At 44.8% G+C, this 18,073-nt stretch overlaps 1 protein-coding gene across 3 annotated transcripts in view; it reads left to right on the forward strand.

The window, feature by feature from the left end:
- The window catches only part of tpk1 (thiamin pyrophosphokinase 1), a 76,526-nt gene that overhangs the window by 31,381 nt on the left and 27,072 nt on the right, over window positions 1-18,073 (forward strand). For all 3 annotated transcript variants that reach the window (XM_066678013.1, XM_066678015.1, XM_066678014.1), the window contains exon 7: window positions 1,574-1,720. In XM_066678013.1, the coding sequence (XP_066534110.1) occupies window positions 1,574-1,720 (147 nt within the window). The remainder of the gene's footprint in view (window positions 1-1,573; window positions 1,721-18,073) is intronic.

Genomic DNA, 18,073 nt, shown 5'->3' on the forward strand with positions numbered 1-18,073 from the left:
TAAGGGATGCACTCTGTGTCCAAAATCTTGTTCTGGAATTGTTCCTGATTTCCTAAAAAGAACAGGAGCCCTGTTGGAGCCAGATGACAATTTAGATTTCATAACATTTAAGCAGCACACAGTGGCTGGTTTTGCGTCTCCTGTTTTTTTTGTTTTTTTGTTTCCTCTTTAAATCAGTCATAAATTAGCAGCAGTAAAAATCTGTGTTTTTGAGAGACGTCCTGTAACAACTGCAGCAGACACCATGACTAGATGCAGACTTCAAACACACACTGGAAGAGTATTAACCAACGGAACAACACTGTTTAATCTCTCAGGATCAGATGTACTTGTGAGAAGTCACAGTGTAAAATGTGCCATGATGGAGTATGAACTCACAGCCCATTCTGCAGTTTCACAAAGTCTGTTGTTTTTCACACTCCTCTTGGATGTTTTGGTGGAGAAAAGAACCTCGACACTGAACTTTCACTTTCTCGTTCTGACTGTTCTCGCTACAACTTTTAAAGCCTCTGCCTACAGTGTACGGAGAAGTAGCAGCCTTAGTGGATCAAGGGTTAATTTCAGAGGCATTGTGAGCACATATTGCTGTTACATCAAGCTCTTTCACATTCACACACAAATCTGGCTCACCAATGCGAGTCTTGGCAAGTGAAAGTTGCATCTGAAAGGATGAAGCATTTTATATTTTTACAATAATCTCACAATGAGAAACGTTAGATAAACCGACTGTCTAATATTTCACCAGCCAACTTCCAAACAATTTCCACTGGCTCAATGTGTGTCCTAGAAGTTCCTTCAGTGGTTCTCCTTGCCTTCATTGCAGAAGGTCAATAGGAAACTCAGGATGAACCTAGAGGGCTGATATCATGAGTTGCACTTTGTATTTTGAGTAATTTCCTCTAAACGTCAGTGTAATTACCCAAGACTGTAACATGTACAATTTATGTGTCGGGCGGCTCATAATGACTTGCTCTTTAAACGATGCTATGGGGGAGGGTGTGTGATGGTTTGATTATAGTCCCTGCATTTTAAACAGCTCGGTGTCACAGCGAGTGTTTAAAGCTCCCAGGGACACGGCACCAGCGCATCAGTCAGACGAGCTGAGCCTAGTGTAATAATCACTGCATTTCTGCTACGTCAACACTTTCCTGTCCTCTCCTCACACTTGCTCCTCATAAATAAGAAAAAATAAATAAATAAGCAATGCCTTTGTTGCAGTGAAATAAAGGGCATCGGCGCTGAACGTGTAATCAAAATTAAAGCTTTGAGGCAGAGAAAGTTCCTTGTAGATGTCTAAAGCAGAGGTTCTCATCTTACATTCATTTGGGTAATTTTTGGACATTGTGTAAGTTTTTCTCCACACTGCTGTTATACACACTTTGCCCTTTGGCTAAATGTCTGACTACCAAACACACACACACACAAACACACAAAAATAAAAACAGTTCAGCATCCGAAATAGACTGTTAATGCGTGTCACAAGAAAGGTGAAGCTGAACATCACAGCTGGAAAATAACAGCTGAACTAGAGAACTCCTTATTTGTTCATTTTTATTCTTTCCCATTTTTTCAGGTGGACACTATAGTGACTCTCGGTGGTCTGGGGGGCCGGTTTGACCAGATCATGGCGACAGTGGAGACCCTTTTTCATGCTCAGAAGATGACGGAGCTCCCAGTGGTGGTCATCCAGGGTTCCTCTCTGGCCTTTCTACTTCGAGAGGTAATACTTTAATATTTATCTTTAATGTTAAACAGTGAGCTCTCAGAATGATGCCTTGTCACTTTACTGAGCTGCACTCTGTTCCTTTTCTGTTTCCGTTGTTAAATTGATTTCAAATGATATCCAGTTCTTTTATAATCACTTTTTACTAAAGTCCTTGAAACCACAGAGAGTCCAGATGCCTTGAATTGTTTGGGAAGTTGTTTGTGAAAGATAATCAGCTGTACTTTTTAGCTAGCTAATATTTACCACCCGAATTAGCATTCTGGGGCCTTTTTCATTTCACTGGAAGTCTTGTCCAAAAGATTCAGCTTCAGTTTGTTAAAACATTAGTTTAGTGACCTTTTCGCAGGAAATCAGTGCTTGCTTTCAAATCATTATTGTTCCTCTCTCATCCCCCTTTTTTCTAATTTTTTTCCTCTATTAAGAAAGTGAGTAATTGGTGAATCAGGACATGTGGGTGCCCTGGGACTTCCTGCAGCCTTTGTGAGATGCAATTAGAAACAGTTACGCTTTGTGTTAATTTACACCAGAAATTGACCACTTTGTATTCAGCCTGGAGCTGACTTCAACTTAAGAGCATCAAACTCTGCTAAGACAGAGTTACTTCTGAGTGTGAGTGGGTGGGTGGGTGGGTGGGTGTTGGTGTGTGTGTGTTTGAATGTAACAGATAAAAAACACTAAATACAGAAATTATGTGCAGTTTTGAGGTTTTTATGTAGTTTTCTCTTGCCACTGTTTCTTCCCTGACAATGAAAAACAAATGCTTCATACTTAATAACCACTTTGAATGGCAGTTAAATAAATTAAATTATCTCTGACATCTGCCATGTACTGTATCTGCAAATTTGTAATGTATCTACAGTCAAAGCATCTGTAAAGCAGCCTCGGAGCCTAGATTCAAGGGGGGTGTTTCATTTAAGTCCATACTGAGAGAGATGGAATACAAGGAGGCAGGACAAGACAAAAACAAGAAGCAAGGCTAGGCCATAACTATGAAAAAGAAGAGGAAAACACCAGGGAAAGATGAGCTACACCAAGGCTGGACAATAAAATGGCTACTCACAGGAACACACACTTATACATTTACACGCCATGTAAAAGAATGAGACTAAACCAAGGGGTCTAAATACACAAGGAAGAACAACAACAACAGCAAACACCTGGGAACAATAGGTAACCGTGGCAACCAGCCACACCCACCTGCAGCAAAAGCACATGAAATGGGCGGAGCAAAAGAGGAGCCAGAAAACACAAAAGCGAGGATGTCCCCCAAAGCAGGATTTCTCAGTTTAACCAGATAATTTAAGCCTAAATCAAGCCTTTGTGGGAATTGCTCCCAAAAGCACAGAGAGGTAAACAAGACAGCAAAATAGACAAAAGGCAAGTTCAAATGTAAGAAAAAACTGAGTTATCCCTCTTGCTGCCACCATTAAATGTTATACTGTCGCTGTCCAATAAATATATCTGCCATATATCTGCATTTTAGTGGATTTTTAATTTGGCTTGTCAAAGCCAAATTATTGTTCTTCGAAATCTTATTATTCTTATTATTATTATTCTATTCGCAAAATGTAAAATGCTACTCCTCCTAGGGTTTACATGCTACAGCCGTGAAACTTCACACGGTCATAGATCCTATGCCAACTCGGGTTGCTTGTGCTTTTTGGAGCGATCCGACTTACGGATTCCGGAATACGAGCTTCCAAAGTGGGAATTTTTCCCATAGGATTGCATTGGCCAAAATTTCAACCTGCTCTAACTCGATCAATTTTGAAGCTACGGACACGGGATTTCAGACGGTCGGACCCGGGTCCACCGAGAACCACCACGTCGAACATCACACCTCTCGCACTCATCCGTTCCCTTTAATCCCTCCTTCAATATCCCTCCATTCACTTGAATGGGAAATGGTTAGAGTGCGTGTGTAGTGGAGTACAGACCAGATTTGGACAGATTGAAATAAAGAAATGAAGAGTTTTGAATTAAAACTTCTCCAGTCTGAATAGAACCTTTCCTCTGCGACCAAGTCACATTCCAGAGGACTGTCTGTGCCCGCGGGAGTGCAAAGCCCCACACACACGCACACTCATAAGCTAAGAGCATCAAAGAACCCTTTAAAGTAACACATGGCCCCAACAACCCCGTCTCTCTTTTAACTAACAGGAACTGTCGAGATAACTAACTTTTATAATGCTTTTAAAGAGACAGGAACCTCAAACAAAGAAGAGAGCTTTTACGGCCGTTTATGACGAAATGGCACCTCAATGTCTCGTTATCTTTCACGGGGATCAACAAATGTTCAAACCAAAGTGACCTCGAGTGAACTCCCGTGAATCACCAGCCGAAGCACGGATCAACAGCGACACCAAATGGACACTGGCGAAACTACGCCTCGCTCGGGATCGCTGGAAAACAATAGCGGAAAATAATCAAACTCTGATTATTTGTGTATTAAACCTATGTATTGATGTCACTTTCTGTACCCTCAGATGAATGCCTACCTCCTAATGAAATGTGTATATTGTGGACTGTTTTCTATCATGAAGAGAAATCCTACCTCTGAATAGGATTAAACGAACTAATATACTTTCCCAGCATAGCATCATAAATGGGACGTAAAGATGAAACCTTATGTAACTGTCTGATGTTAATAGTCCAATGTACTCATTGTTATATGTTGATAGCGGGTATAAGAATTTTGATATGAGAAATTCATATTCTTTATGTGAGAATCAATGATTCAAACTCCCTTCGACTCTCTCCCCCTAGCGAGAGTCACGTGAGACTGAACTCGCGTCCAATCAGAAAGAGGACGCCTCCCATTAGGGCGTGACCGCGCCAGCCTTGAAAATAGCAGCTCGACTGCTCACATCCAGTTCGAAGTCCTGAAGAGTTGCGAGGACTCTACAGAAGTAACGAACCACGAAAGAAACGCTCTCTCCTCCACGACGACGACGAAACAAAGGAAAAACTCAGAGACTTCATTTAAAGCTTACGAGAGACGTCTCGAAATTAGCTAAGAGTATGAAGTTTTACTAATACGTCGAGTAATTTGAATATCTTTCTTTTCTTTTAATCGTGTTTATGTCTTATAACCCAATCTAAGTTTAATCTCACAACTGATCGAAGCAGGTGAACTTATTCGTGGCCAGAGTAAGGAAACACTGCCGATACACCAGAAGTCTTAGAATAAGTGAGTTTATTGAAGCGGTTTCAGTTCTGGAGCTGCCATAACTAGCGAACCGCTCGTCCAAAACGTCCATATCTTGGACTCTCCCACTCCGGACCGAAGGCCGAAGAGAGGATCCTGCCGCCTGCGTCATCACACTCCGGGTACGCCCGAGACAACTCAATCAACGAAGAAAGACCTCCACGCTAAACCAGCCTGGATACTTCGGCGGTAAGAACCGCGAGACTAAGTGAGACGCCTCCATTCCCAGGACTTCAAAGAGCCTCTGCATCCAAACGAGTGGTGAAAATCGACGAAAAAGTAAGCTAAACTTATGCATTTCCAGAGCTGAAACCGAATTAAGTTCTTGATAAATTTTGTATTAATTAAACCTTAGCTAGTAACTTCAGTCCCAAATTAGAAACGCCTAGCTCACCTTTAAGCTTGAATCAGTTCCCCCTGCCGGACACAGTGAGATTACAAGGTTGTGCTATGTTAATTAAATACTTCTCTTTATTAATAAAACTCTCATTATTTGAAATCACAGTGTGTGCAGTTTGTTCATTAGAATTTCTGAAAATCCTGAAGAACTCATTTAGCATGATTATTATTCATTCTCATCAAACTAATTATTAATGTTTTAATTGCTTAAACCAATTATAAATCTTAATTAATTTCATTAAGTCAAATATCAGAGGTTGGAGGAGTTTGAATAAAGTCAAGGCTATAAAACAAATTATAAAATTATATGTATATGTATTTGTGGTGTACCTTACTACACTACATATACACCATTATAAATTTTTGGCGCCCACGCGAGGCAGGAAAAAGGCTTTTAATGAACAAACTAAAAACACTGAAACAATACCAGCTTGGGTTTATGAAATACTTTACGCTGTTGTGTTACTGAATAACGATTGAGATTCAAAGCTTGATGTGGGTAATTTCGTGTTGTGTTTGTTACTGCTGAAAAACTGTTCTGTGATATATACCGGTTAGAAAATAAGCTTGGTTGTTTTTGAAAGAGCGCGGCTCTGCGCCATTTTGCATGCATTAAATTGAGGCCTGGGCACGTCTAAATAGCGCGAAACTCCGCTTTTAAGACTTTGCCTTCGGTTCGACCCCTTGGCCGCGAATCCCGGCGAGAGACCACCGAACCGAATACCCCCGTTCGTTTTAAACTGGGTCGCTACCAGCGTTAATAACGAGATCGCGCGCTAGGCGATTGGGAGGTTATTAGACAGCCGAAAATACGGCTTGTGTGAAGAGCTATCTGCTCTTGTCAGCTGTTCCAGTTAAACTGAACGCGTATTCAGAAAGGAACGAACCCCTTTGAAGGGGCGGAGCTGAAACTAAGGAGGGAAATTCAAAACGCCCCCAAAACAAAATCCCCCGTGCTCCTCCTTGTGGTCAAGTGGTGCTACCCTTGACGTTTGATTCCCGTACACCCTCTAGTGGTTGGGAGGTTGTCCGCCGAGACAACATAAGTGTTTAGCAGCCCTCTGGTGTTTAAAAGTTGTCATTACAGATGAAATTCTTTTAAAATACCTTAGTGTAAAATCTCTGTTCCCCTTTTAAAATTTTAATTTTTTTTTTTTTGATAGAGTATCTGAGCGTTTAAAATCTTTATTCCATTTTAGATTTTAATCTGATAACGCCCTCTAGTGTTGAAACTTCCCGCTACAGTGGAAATTCCCACTTGTGTTACTGTGTCTGCTGGTGCCCTGTTGATTGGGATTCCCACCAGCGCCGACTGGTGTCCATTGCTGCTATTGCATTGTAACTTGCTTGTCGCCCTCTGGTGTCCTAGTCTGGTATTACAATTTAAGTTCAACTTAAATACTGAAGCTCGCTGTTGCCATTCAGACTTACCTTCAGTACCCTCTGGTGGAGAAAACTTGCTATCGCAATTGAAATTGTCGACCAGTTCACACTGATAAGACCTGGTATCACAGCTCTAGTGGCTGTCTCTAAACTCTGCACATCTGAATAATTACAAGTAAGGGCTTGGAAGCATAATAAGTTGGTACAACTACAGCAGACAGTGTGCAGTAATTAGAGATTGACACTTTAACTGATACCAGATCACAAACGCAGTTAAAAGAGAGAGTCTTTTAATCTTGCTGTTCTTAATAATTCTTTAATTTGGAAAATTCTTTTACTTTCATAATTCCTTAATTGGAAATTATATCTAATAATAAACCTCACTTAATATTAAAATTCCTTCATCCAAATTTTTCGACAATTCTTTAATTCAAAATTTTTAATAATTTTAATTATTGACAAATTTTTTTTTCTCTCTCTTCTTTTATTCACTCGCGCATAGCAACTTTCACTCCACCCTCTCCTACTAACAGACTTCCCTTAGAGATTCACAAGTGAACTCTAACACCATACATACTAGCAGTTACTCTTAGAGCACTCGATACAGGTGAATTTAGTTCAGATTTAGTTAAGAAAAGGGATTAGCGGAATTAATCCTAACTAAATAGAAGTAAGTTACACCTCGCGGTTAAAACACAGCTAACATGGCAGAAGGGACTTTTTCCTCGGAAGTATATATAGAAGGTTTGTGGGATGAGGCATTCTCTGTTCTGACCAGCATCACCAGTGATGTGATGCCGGGACTCGCAGAAACTGTGCAGAAAACCTCACAGGCCCATCGTGACCACATGGTGGCTAAGTGGGTAGAGAACCACTTAACCGACATCCTCAAGGGCAAGCCCCTAACTGAGGCATTAGGTCAGATAGCCCTCCTCGCTGTAGTACAGCTCAGAGCCAGCGAACGTGAGCTTGAGGTATCAAGGCGACAGCAGGCAAAGGTAGAGGCAGAGCTAAGTCGACTTCAAAGCGAAATAGCTGAAGGGAACACGCTGCCCCAGGTCACACCCGATGTGCCACCTAGTGCCGCTACAGAAAGACAAGGCCAGCAGGAAGATAGTGAGGATCAGGAACCAGACTCAGGGACCGTAACCTTTAGAGCTGCTGCAGCACCTCCTCTGGTATCAACGGGTATTTCCCCTTCCCCTGTGTCTCCTGTCAGTCGTCCCTTACAACGCCCTGCTAGACCCTGCAACCCAGTGTCTGGTCCCCTCAACCTTTACCCTCTCATGGTCCCTCATACAAGGACCTAGATAAAATCGCGCGTAATATAACCCGCTTTGATCCCAAACCTGACGGTTCTAATGATATCTTTTCCTACCTAAAAGATATTGACTTCTACCTCCAAAGGTTCCCCGGGATCACCATAGATGACAGACTATATGTGATTAAACTGACCTCCAACCGAGACGTCAGCAATTTCATTGAACGTCAGCCAGACTATGTAAAAGCGCGATATGATGTGCTGTGCCAAGCCTTGGAGTAAGAATTCTCCAATCACCTGTCACAGACCGGACTAGCCGCTGCTTTGAATATAAAACAGCAACGCCAGGAATCCCCTCAGCAATATTATAACCGACTCAGACAAGCGTACTTCGGACCTAGAAATGACTCCGGAATGGAGGAAGAGTTAAATTTCAAATCACTATTTATCCAAAACCTCCATCCCCACACCAGTCATCAGTTGGGAGTCTCAGCTTGCCCTCACACCCTGTCTAGCAGGCAGCTGCGTGATTTAGCACTCAGAGGTTTCCTAAAATCCCAACAAATCCCCAACAGGCGGTCCGAAACACCCCAAGTCTTCAACGTCGACTCCAACTCCCCACATTTAGAGTTAGAAGGTGCCACCCAGGCCGATCCACAAAGATCCGCCCTGGACCCTTCCTCCACTCCGTGGACCAGTGAGGGCCCGAAACCTCATCCGCCCTCACACCAAAACAAGCGCTACCCTCCTCGCAGGCCAGACAGAAATCACGACAAAGATTTCTGGAACCTTCGGGACAGGGCTGGGTATGGTCGTGACTATTACCCTGTAGAAAACCGCGGTGCGGGCCGTGGAAAACCATCACATCCCCATAAGGGATATGAGCGAACAGCTCCGAACCAGCTTTCTAATTCCTATAGAGAAAAGAAAGAGAAATACTGGTATCAAAATAAAGAAAATCACGCTAAAGACAAGCTTAAAGACAAGGAACTCAGCTCTAAGGAGTTAGAGGACATCCGCCGAATGCTTGTAATGATTTGCAAAGAGAAAAAGAAAAAACCTGACGTTCTTTCTATCACCTCTGTGCGGTCTAACCCAAAGCCATCCTCTAACACTCCAGAAATGTTAGAGAGTTATGTAGGAGAAGTGACAAGCGAAGCTCCGTCTTGCAGCGCACCGTGCGATCTCCTCGTGACCCAAACAAACACTGAAAACCCGATGATACAGGGGGGTGACTCGCAACCACCCTCCAGTGCTGTTTTGGTTGTTCAGTTAGACGGTAAAGAAGGTTTAACGCCAAATGACCCTTCAGTCATTGAAGGCGACACACCCGTCCGACAATTCATGGGACACTTGACTGAGAAAGGGGTTGCACGCAAATTCTACTTGTCCACCATTGTGGAAAGAAGGCTAGTACATGAGGCCCTGTTGGACACTGCATCAGATGTCACGCTCATGTCTTCCGCCTTATTCCACCAGGTTCGAGCCATTGCGCGGCGTGAAAATCGCGAGATACAGCTCCAAAACTGTTCTCTTAAAATTCAGCCGTATTCACATGCAGGCCTCACTATCCAATCTATGGCACTAATACACTTAGCCATTGGACCAATGACTTTAGTGCATCCAGTCCATGTGTCTCCTCTCGAAACAATTCCCTTCCTCATCGGCAAAGATCTCCTTAATCGCTTCAAACCACTGATTGACTTCAAAAGGTCAAAGATCTGGGCACAAGTGCGTGAGCCTCTACCCATCTGCACCCCACACCACCGGGAAGCTCAGTGTTGCCGTCTCGAAATCCGGCCTGAATCAATAGGAGATCCACCAAGCCAGATCCCTCACTTCGAGGAAGAGGAAACTGAGCCCATGGCAGCCACGCCAGAGACAGCAGTCTCTCCCTGGCCCCCTAGTGCCATGTTAGAACAACGGAACACATTCCTGTGCACTTTCACACAGCCGTCCACAACAGACGCTCCCGGCCTTCCCATCGTGAATGGTCTCACAATGCAGGACTATCATGTAGACAATGCAGTTCTGGCTCTATGGACCGACCAGTCCGCCATAAGCCAAACCCTCTTTAACACTCTGCGCCTCACTCAACCAAACATTCCTTTGGTGAGCAGTCCTTGTCGTTTTCCTCTTAACCTGACATCAAAAGCAATGTCACCCACTGATGGAATTTGCGCTTTAACCGTCCAGTGGAACAAAAGGGTAATCACCCATTATTTCTTAGTCGTCCCTAACTTGCCGCACGACGTTTACATTGGAAGTGACTTCTTGGTGCGCCTCGACGTCCACGTAGACACCCTCAATGGCGTACTGTGGTCTTTGACTGATGTTTCAACGGAAACCTGGTCCTCTGATCTCAGCAACCTAGGCTCAGGACAAACTATTCCCGAGGTATGTCAGGTCACTAACCAAGGTTCACTTGTGGTACCTGCGAACGCAGCAAATGTACCCATCCGCTTAGTCATGCGACCTGGCCAACACTTAAGCCACACGCATGCACTTTTCCAACCGTCACCTCAGTTCTTCGAACTAGGCCTCACCCTCGAAGCCACACCTTTGGTGGAGACGCGAGCAAGATCCACCTATCTATTCGTACGGAACGAAACCACTCAACCCTTGACGATCCCTCACTCATCCCCTCTGGGTTGGTTAGTCAGTACGAAATTCCATGACTTCGAGTTGCGAATTCCGATCATAGGGCCAATGCCTGAATCCCTGCTTCTTGACCAGGCAGAATCAAAGGTGTTCTACACTCATCCGACGCGAGCTGTTGCTCTCTTCTCAGCTCTGGACATGAGTAACGACGCCATTTGCAGGATAGATCTCGCTGACGACAATCAAATGACGATCACGGTTCTTTCCATAGATTCATCCCCGGAATCCTCCCGGGAACCATCTCTTCTTCCCGAAGCAGGAGAAAACACTTCAAATCCACGTACTTCGAAAGAACTATCTGACTCCGAATTTCGTATCCAAGTCGAACAAGTTCTAAAGGAGGCCGACGCCCTCCAAAGCAAAGAAGAACGTGAGAAACTCTGTGAAGTGCTCCTTAAATATCAAAAATCTTTTTCCAAAGATTCAACGGACTGTGGTCTCACTGACATTCATTCAGTACGCATTCCCACTCGTCCAGGAGCACCACCCACGTTTGTCCGCCAATACAAAATTCCGTTGGCATCCTATGAACCGGTACAAGAAATCATTGATGACTTGCTGGAAAAGGGCATAATTCAACCCTGTAACAGCACGTACTCGGCACCATTATGGCCCGTCATAAAACCAAATGGTAAATGGCGCTTAACCATCGACTATCGGAAACTAAATCAACAAGTTCCCTTGTCTCGATGGCCGATGACACAATTGGAGCAAGAACTTCCCTCGGTCCGAAACGCTAAATACTTTTCCACCATCGATGTAGCCTCTGGCTTCTGGACCATCCCGGTGCAAGCAGAAGACCAACACAAGCTCGCTTTCACTTTCGCAAACCGACAGTACACATTCACTCGGTGCCCTTTTGGATATGCCAACTCACCCGCGGAGTTTAATATTTTCTTAAACAAAGCATGCCCTGATGCCCGCGAGTGAGGCACCCTCATATATGTGGACGACATACTCATGCGTAACCACTCCCTACAGGCACACATTGACGAGATTGATCATGTTCTTGACCAGCTTACAACAGCAGGTGCGAAAATATCACTCTCCAAATGTCAGTGGTGCAGAACAAAAGTGAATTACGTCGGTCTGCTCGTAAGCACTGATGGTGTTGAACCACAAGTGAGTCGAGTGCAAGGGGTAACAAACCTCGCAGCACCCACCAATCTTAAGGAACTCCGCAGTTTCTTAGGAGTATGCAACTACTCACGACAATTCATAGAGAACTACGCGGACCTAGCTCGTCCACTTTATGACCTCCTGAAAAAGGATACTCCGTTCACCTGGAGCGAAGCCCAGGAACACGCCATGCAGGCACTGAAATCGAAACTGTGCACGGCTCCATGCCTTGCCTATCCTGACAGTAGCAAAGAATTCTACCTAGAAGTAGGGTTCTCGGACCACTGTCTCAGCTCCGGTCTGTATCAATTACACGACAGAGACAAACGTGTCATAGCCTATGCTAGTAAAACTATGCTGGCTGCCGAAAACAAATACAGTGACTGCGAAAAAGCACTACTAGCAACAGTGTGGGCAGTCAAACATTTCTCCAACTACCTAGGTGGTCAGAAGGTGATTGTTGAAACTCATCATCAACCAGTCACTTTCCTAAACAGCCAACGAATTCGAGAGGGTGTAGTAACTAACGCTCGAGTAGCATCATGGCTAATGGCTCTCCAAAGCTTTGACTTAGAGGTACGTTACGCGCAAAACTACAAGAGCCCCCTAGGCACAGGCCTTGCTTCTTGCAGGCGATGCGAAGGAAACATTCCTTCCCAAGTGCCACAAACTCCAGAAACCCTCTTACCCACCGTGGCTAACCACCACTATTTCGATCCTAACACATGCAAGGACCTTGTCACTGCGTATGTAGATGGTTGTTCGTTCCGCCGAGAACACACCCTGATGGCAGGGGTGGGGATTATCGGAATAAACGGATGGCCTCACGAACCCCTAAGTTTCAAATTGGGTGCTCAGTCCTCCCAATATGCTGAAATAGCAGGAATTCTCATCACAATCCAGTCTGCGGTCCAGAAAAGCGTAAAAACGTTGGTGATCTGCACAGACTCCAACTACGCGCGCCTAAGCTTCACATGCCACTTGAGACTGTGGAAAACCAACAACTACACCACGTCAAACAAAAAGCCAGTTAAACACAAAGAGCTTTTCGCGGCATGCGAACACTTGGTAGACACGCATGACCTGCAGATCTACTGGAAGAAAGTGAAAGGTCACTCCCGAGTCCCGGGAGATGACAAAGAATTCAATGATCAAGCAGATAGCTTAGCCAAACAAGGGGCCCGCGAAGGCACATCGTGGACATTCGATCCCTCCCTTTTTCCAAACCCACCCGACATCGAAGTCCTAGCTGTCACACGGTCTCGAACAGTAACGAAGGCGTCGCCTGACAATGCCAAAACTACCATTGTCTCTATTAACCCTGCTTTTTCGGACGCTGACTTAGTTGCTCTCCAAGCTCGAGACCCATCCATTTCTAAAGTGCTTAGCCACATCTCTGACCCATCTACTAATCCCATCGCAGCACAAGATCTTGACACCATACCAGGCCTTAAAGACCTATACGGCGCCAGAGCGTCCCTCCAAGTCGTCAAAGGCTTGCTAGTTCATGCCACTGACTCGCACACTTCACCTACGTTCGTGGTTCCTCAGTGCCACAGGGGGGTGATGCTGATGCACGCCCATGACTCCCCATCTGCGGGACACAAAGGGGTCAAAGCAACACACCATGCGCTCAGGCAGGTGGCATATTGGCCCCACATGGTAAAAGATGTGGCTGACTATATTAAAGGCTGTCTGGTATGTTGCCAATTTCAACCCTCAAATCCTCTTCATAGAGCCCCCTTGCAAAAGAAGGGATTATCCTTCCCTTGGTCAAACCTCCAGATAGACTGGGTTGGACCACTCACTCGAACAGTAAGAGGTAACAAGTACTTCCTCACAGTCACGTGTGCATTCACTAAATGGGTAGAATGCCTCCCCGCACCGAATGACACAGCGCTAACCACTGCATACTTACTGATGAACCATGTCTTCTCACGGTTTGGCCTACCCAGCCGTGTCGACTCTGACAGAGGGACACATTTCACAGCTGAGGTCATGCAGCAGCTCTGGCAACTCTTAGGAGTAAAAGCCAGCCTTCACATTAGCTACCATCCTCAAAGCTCAGGTCAGGTAGAGCGAGCCAACCGAACTGTTGTTAGCATACTGAAAAAGTACGTAGCAGCAAACCAACGAGACTGGGATGTCAAACTCCCCCTCGTACTGATGGCCATACGGGCGACCCCACACGACGCGGTCGGGGTCTCACCCTTTGAGTTGATGACAGGGAGACAAATGACTCTGCCTCTACATCTGTTATATCAGCCAGGTGAAGCTAGCATAGCCGTAGCCTACACCACTCATCAGTATATGGAAGACCTGCAGAAACACCTCAAAGCTACTTTCGCCTTTGCCCAGCAGAAACTGGAAAGAAGTGCAGAAGGTCGCAAAGCGTACTACGATCACAAAGCATCCCACGATGAACTCCAAATAGGGGACAAAGTATGGTACTACATCTTTGTCCAACCTGTTGGAAGGTCGCGAAAAACAGGGGGGAATTTGGCCCGCAAATTCCTACCCCGATGGTCCGGTCCCTATAAGATAACAGACAAACTGTCCCCCGTTGTGTACAGGATCAAAATAAACAAAGCTCGGGGCAGTACCGAATTCAAATGGGTCCACCGCAACCAAATCCGACCACACACAACCCCCATGGGACTTGTAGGGGATACTAACGCTTGTGTTAGATCATAAACGACAGAACCAAAGGCAGGAAGGGTGTTAGTTAACAAACAACTATAACCTTCTACTCACACCTTAGTTCTCCTATCCCTTTTCCCTTTTTCTCTCACTCTTTAGCAGGCAACGAGCTTCTAACCAGACTGAGGACGCTCAGGGTGCAAGACCCTAGTCCCTCATCGTCAATTATTATAAAGTGTTTACCCTAGGAAAATTTGATCAAAAGGAGGGTATCGTGAAAATTTTATAATTTGTCTAAACGACTCGCCGTAAATACCCTAAATCTAACCATGAGCATCTCTTCCGGTAGGATGGCTCCGCTGCTCATTCTCCTGATCGTCGGCTCCCTAGGAACCGCCGTGCTCCCTGAAGTGATCGAACCAGGTCCTGACTCAGGAATAATACTGAAAGACCAGCCGGGACTGCTAATCACTAATTGCCGCCTCCATACCCAGAGAGTATTTGTACGGTTGAATCCCGCCGAAGCGTGTAGCAAAAACCTACCGATAACCACTCTGCAGACTGGCCGGAATGGAGTTAGATGGACTGAGGAAGCTATCAGCCATGCTGAAGCAGACGTAACTCACATGCTCCGCCAGCTACAAAAGTTTACCGTGACGCAATCAGAACTAAATGGTTTTAATAAACGACCTAAACGCTTCATAGGCGGATTGCTAATGGCAGCTGCAACTGTGGGATCACTACTGAGTCTCGGAACGTCCGCCGTCAATGCCGTCAATATAGCCACTGTCAAACGTCAAGTAGGGGAATTACAAGCTGAAATTCCGAACATTAAAACCCAATTAGACAAACAGCAGCAGCACCTGCAAACAATTGGGCAAACCCTACGTGGCACCGTCGTAGTGCTCAACGCTCACAGTGTCGCCTTGAACAAAACGCTCCAGACGGTTAACTCCATGCTTTCAGTAGTACAACTTGACCTTGCCCACATCCAGCTTGTGAATATGTTATTGTCTGATATGCTACAAGAAATCAGCTCCTCGGTAGATAGCCTAGCCATGGGGAGAATTCCTCCCTACCTGGTGCCTCTATCCTTAGTACAGGAGATTTTATCCACAGCAACTCGAGAAGTAGTTACTGACCTCCAGGCCCACCTAGCCTATACCTTAGGCAGCGCCATCCCAATTTATGTTAATCCTCAAGACCGAGAATTAGCATTCATTATTAACCTTCCCATAATGGCGCCTGAAAACATATACCGTTTGAAAGATGTTGTCAACGTTGGTTTCTGGCAAGATTCTGCCTACGTTCGTGTGAAAACAACATCTCTTGTAGCATACCAAGACAATAACCCTGACCTATATCTGGTACCCAATTTGCTTATGTGTACACTCACTAAAGACATTCACTACTTGTGCCCTAGCAAACCTTTCATTCGTGACAGCGCAAATGGGATCTGTGGCCTCAAGCCTATGATGAGTAATACTCAATGCCCGGTAGTCGTTACGCCCCGACGTTTGGTAACCAGTACTCAAGCTGAGATTGTTGGAAATCGTTGGTTGGTTAACACCCCCTTTAGAGAGGCCCTACTAACCTATGATCAACATGACACCTCAGAAAGGGTACTCCTTCCTAGCCAAACCTTCTGGGTAGACGTCCCCGTAAACGCAATCTTACATGTAGGAGACCTGGCCCTGTATCACCTAAACCCTGACCAATATGAGAGCGACATAGAAATCTCAGAGTTCTTCTCTAAACACACCATCGAGCTAGATACTAAAACACTAACTCGCCTAGAATATGAGGGAACCCAAGTCATTGACCTAACCCCCATAGATAACACACTTAGAGAACTGTCGTCTCAACCCCTATGGCCAGTTCAGCCTGTCACCTATGCATGGTCCACCCCGGACACCTTACTAGTTACCCTGGTAGGATTAGGATATCTTTTGACCTTTGGTATAGCTTGGTTCTATTTCAAACGCACTCAAGCCCTCCAGAGCAGGTTAGAAACTTGGTCTAATAAAATGGTCAAATTCGTTAGACATAAAAGAGCCCAGAGAGGTGAACCCCCAAGTTTTAGATATGAAGCCGAAGGCCATGTCGAAGAATCAGCTCTCGAGGTTGCGTTTGAACAAGACCTACCCCTAAATAATTAGGATCCCTTCAGCATGCAAACATACACATTCCATATACACCCATACACTAATAGGAATACATCAGCTCTGGAAATGTGTTTGAATATGCTTGCTGACCTCACCTTCCTCCACAGCAAAAGTTCTTTTCAGCTCCATGATCCCTGACGAACCATAAAACTGAAAAGAAAGGGGGGAATGTAGTGGAGTACAGACCAGATTTGGACAGATTGAAATAAAGAAATGAAGAGTTTTGAATTAAAACTTCTCCAGTCTGAATAGAACCTTTCCTCTGCGACCAAGTCACATTCCAGAGGACTGTCTGTGCCCGCGGGAGTGCAAAGCCCCACACACACGCACACTCATAAGCTAAGAGCATCAAAGAACCCTTTAAAGTAACACATGGCCCCAACAACCCCGTCTCTCTTTTAACTAACAGGAACTGTCGAGATAACTAACTTTTATAATGCTTTTAAAGAGACAGGAACCTCAAACAAAGAAGAGAGCTTTTACGGCCGTTTATGACGAAATGGCACCTCAATGTCTCGTTATCTTTCACGGGGATCAACAAATGTTCAAACCAAAGTGACCTCGAGTGAACTCCCGTGAATCACCAGCCGAAGCACGGATCAACAGCGACACCAAATGGACACTGGCGAAACTACGCCTCGCTCGGAATCGCTGGAAAACAATAGCGGAAAATAATCAAACTCTGATTATTTGTGTATTAAACCTATGTATTGATGTCACTTTCTGTACCCTCAGATGAATGCCTACCTCCTAATGAAATGTGTATATTGTGGACTGTTTTCTATCATGAAGAGAAATCCTACCTCTGAATAGGATTAAACGAACTAATATACTTTCCCAGCATAGCATCATAAATGGGACGTAAAGATGAAACCTTATGTAACTGTCTGATGTTAATAGTCCAATGTACTCATTGTTATATGTTGATAGCGGGTATAAGAATTTTGATATGAGAAATTCATATTCTTTATGTGAGAATCAATGATTCAAACTCCCTTCGACTCTCTCCCCCTAGCGAGAGTCACGTGAGACTGAACTCGCGTCCAATCAGAAAGAGGACGCCTCCCATTAGGGCGTGACCGCGCCAGCCTTGAAAATAGCAGCTCGACTGCTCACATCCAGTTCGAAGTCCTGAAGAGTTGCGAGGACTCTACAGAAGTAACGAACCACGAAAGAAACGCTCTCTCCTCCACGACGACGACGAAACAAAGGAAAAACTCAGAGACTTCATTTAAAGCTTACGAGAGACGTCTCGAAATTAGCTAAGAGTATGAAGTTTTACTAATACGTCGAGTAATTTGAATATCTTTCTTTTCTTTTAATCGTGTTTATGTCTTATAACCCAATCTAAGTTTAATCTCACAACTGATCGAAGCAGGTGAACTTATTCGTGGCCAGAGTAAGGAAACACTGCCGATACACCAGAAGTCTTAGAATAAGTGAGTTTATTGAAGCGGTTTCAGTTCTGGAGCTGCCATAACTAGCGAACCGCTCGTCCAAAACGTCCATAT

Source organism: Hoplias malabaricus, chromosome 1, assembly GCF_029633855.1.
Source record: "Hoplias malabaricus isolate fHopMal1 chromosome 1, fHopMal1.hap1, whole genome shotgun sequence".
Taxonomy (NCBI): Eukaryota; Metazoa; Chordata; class Actinopteri; order Characiformes; family Erythrinidae; genus Hoplias; species Hoplias malabaricus.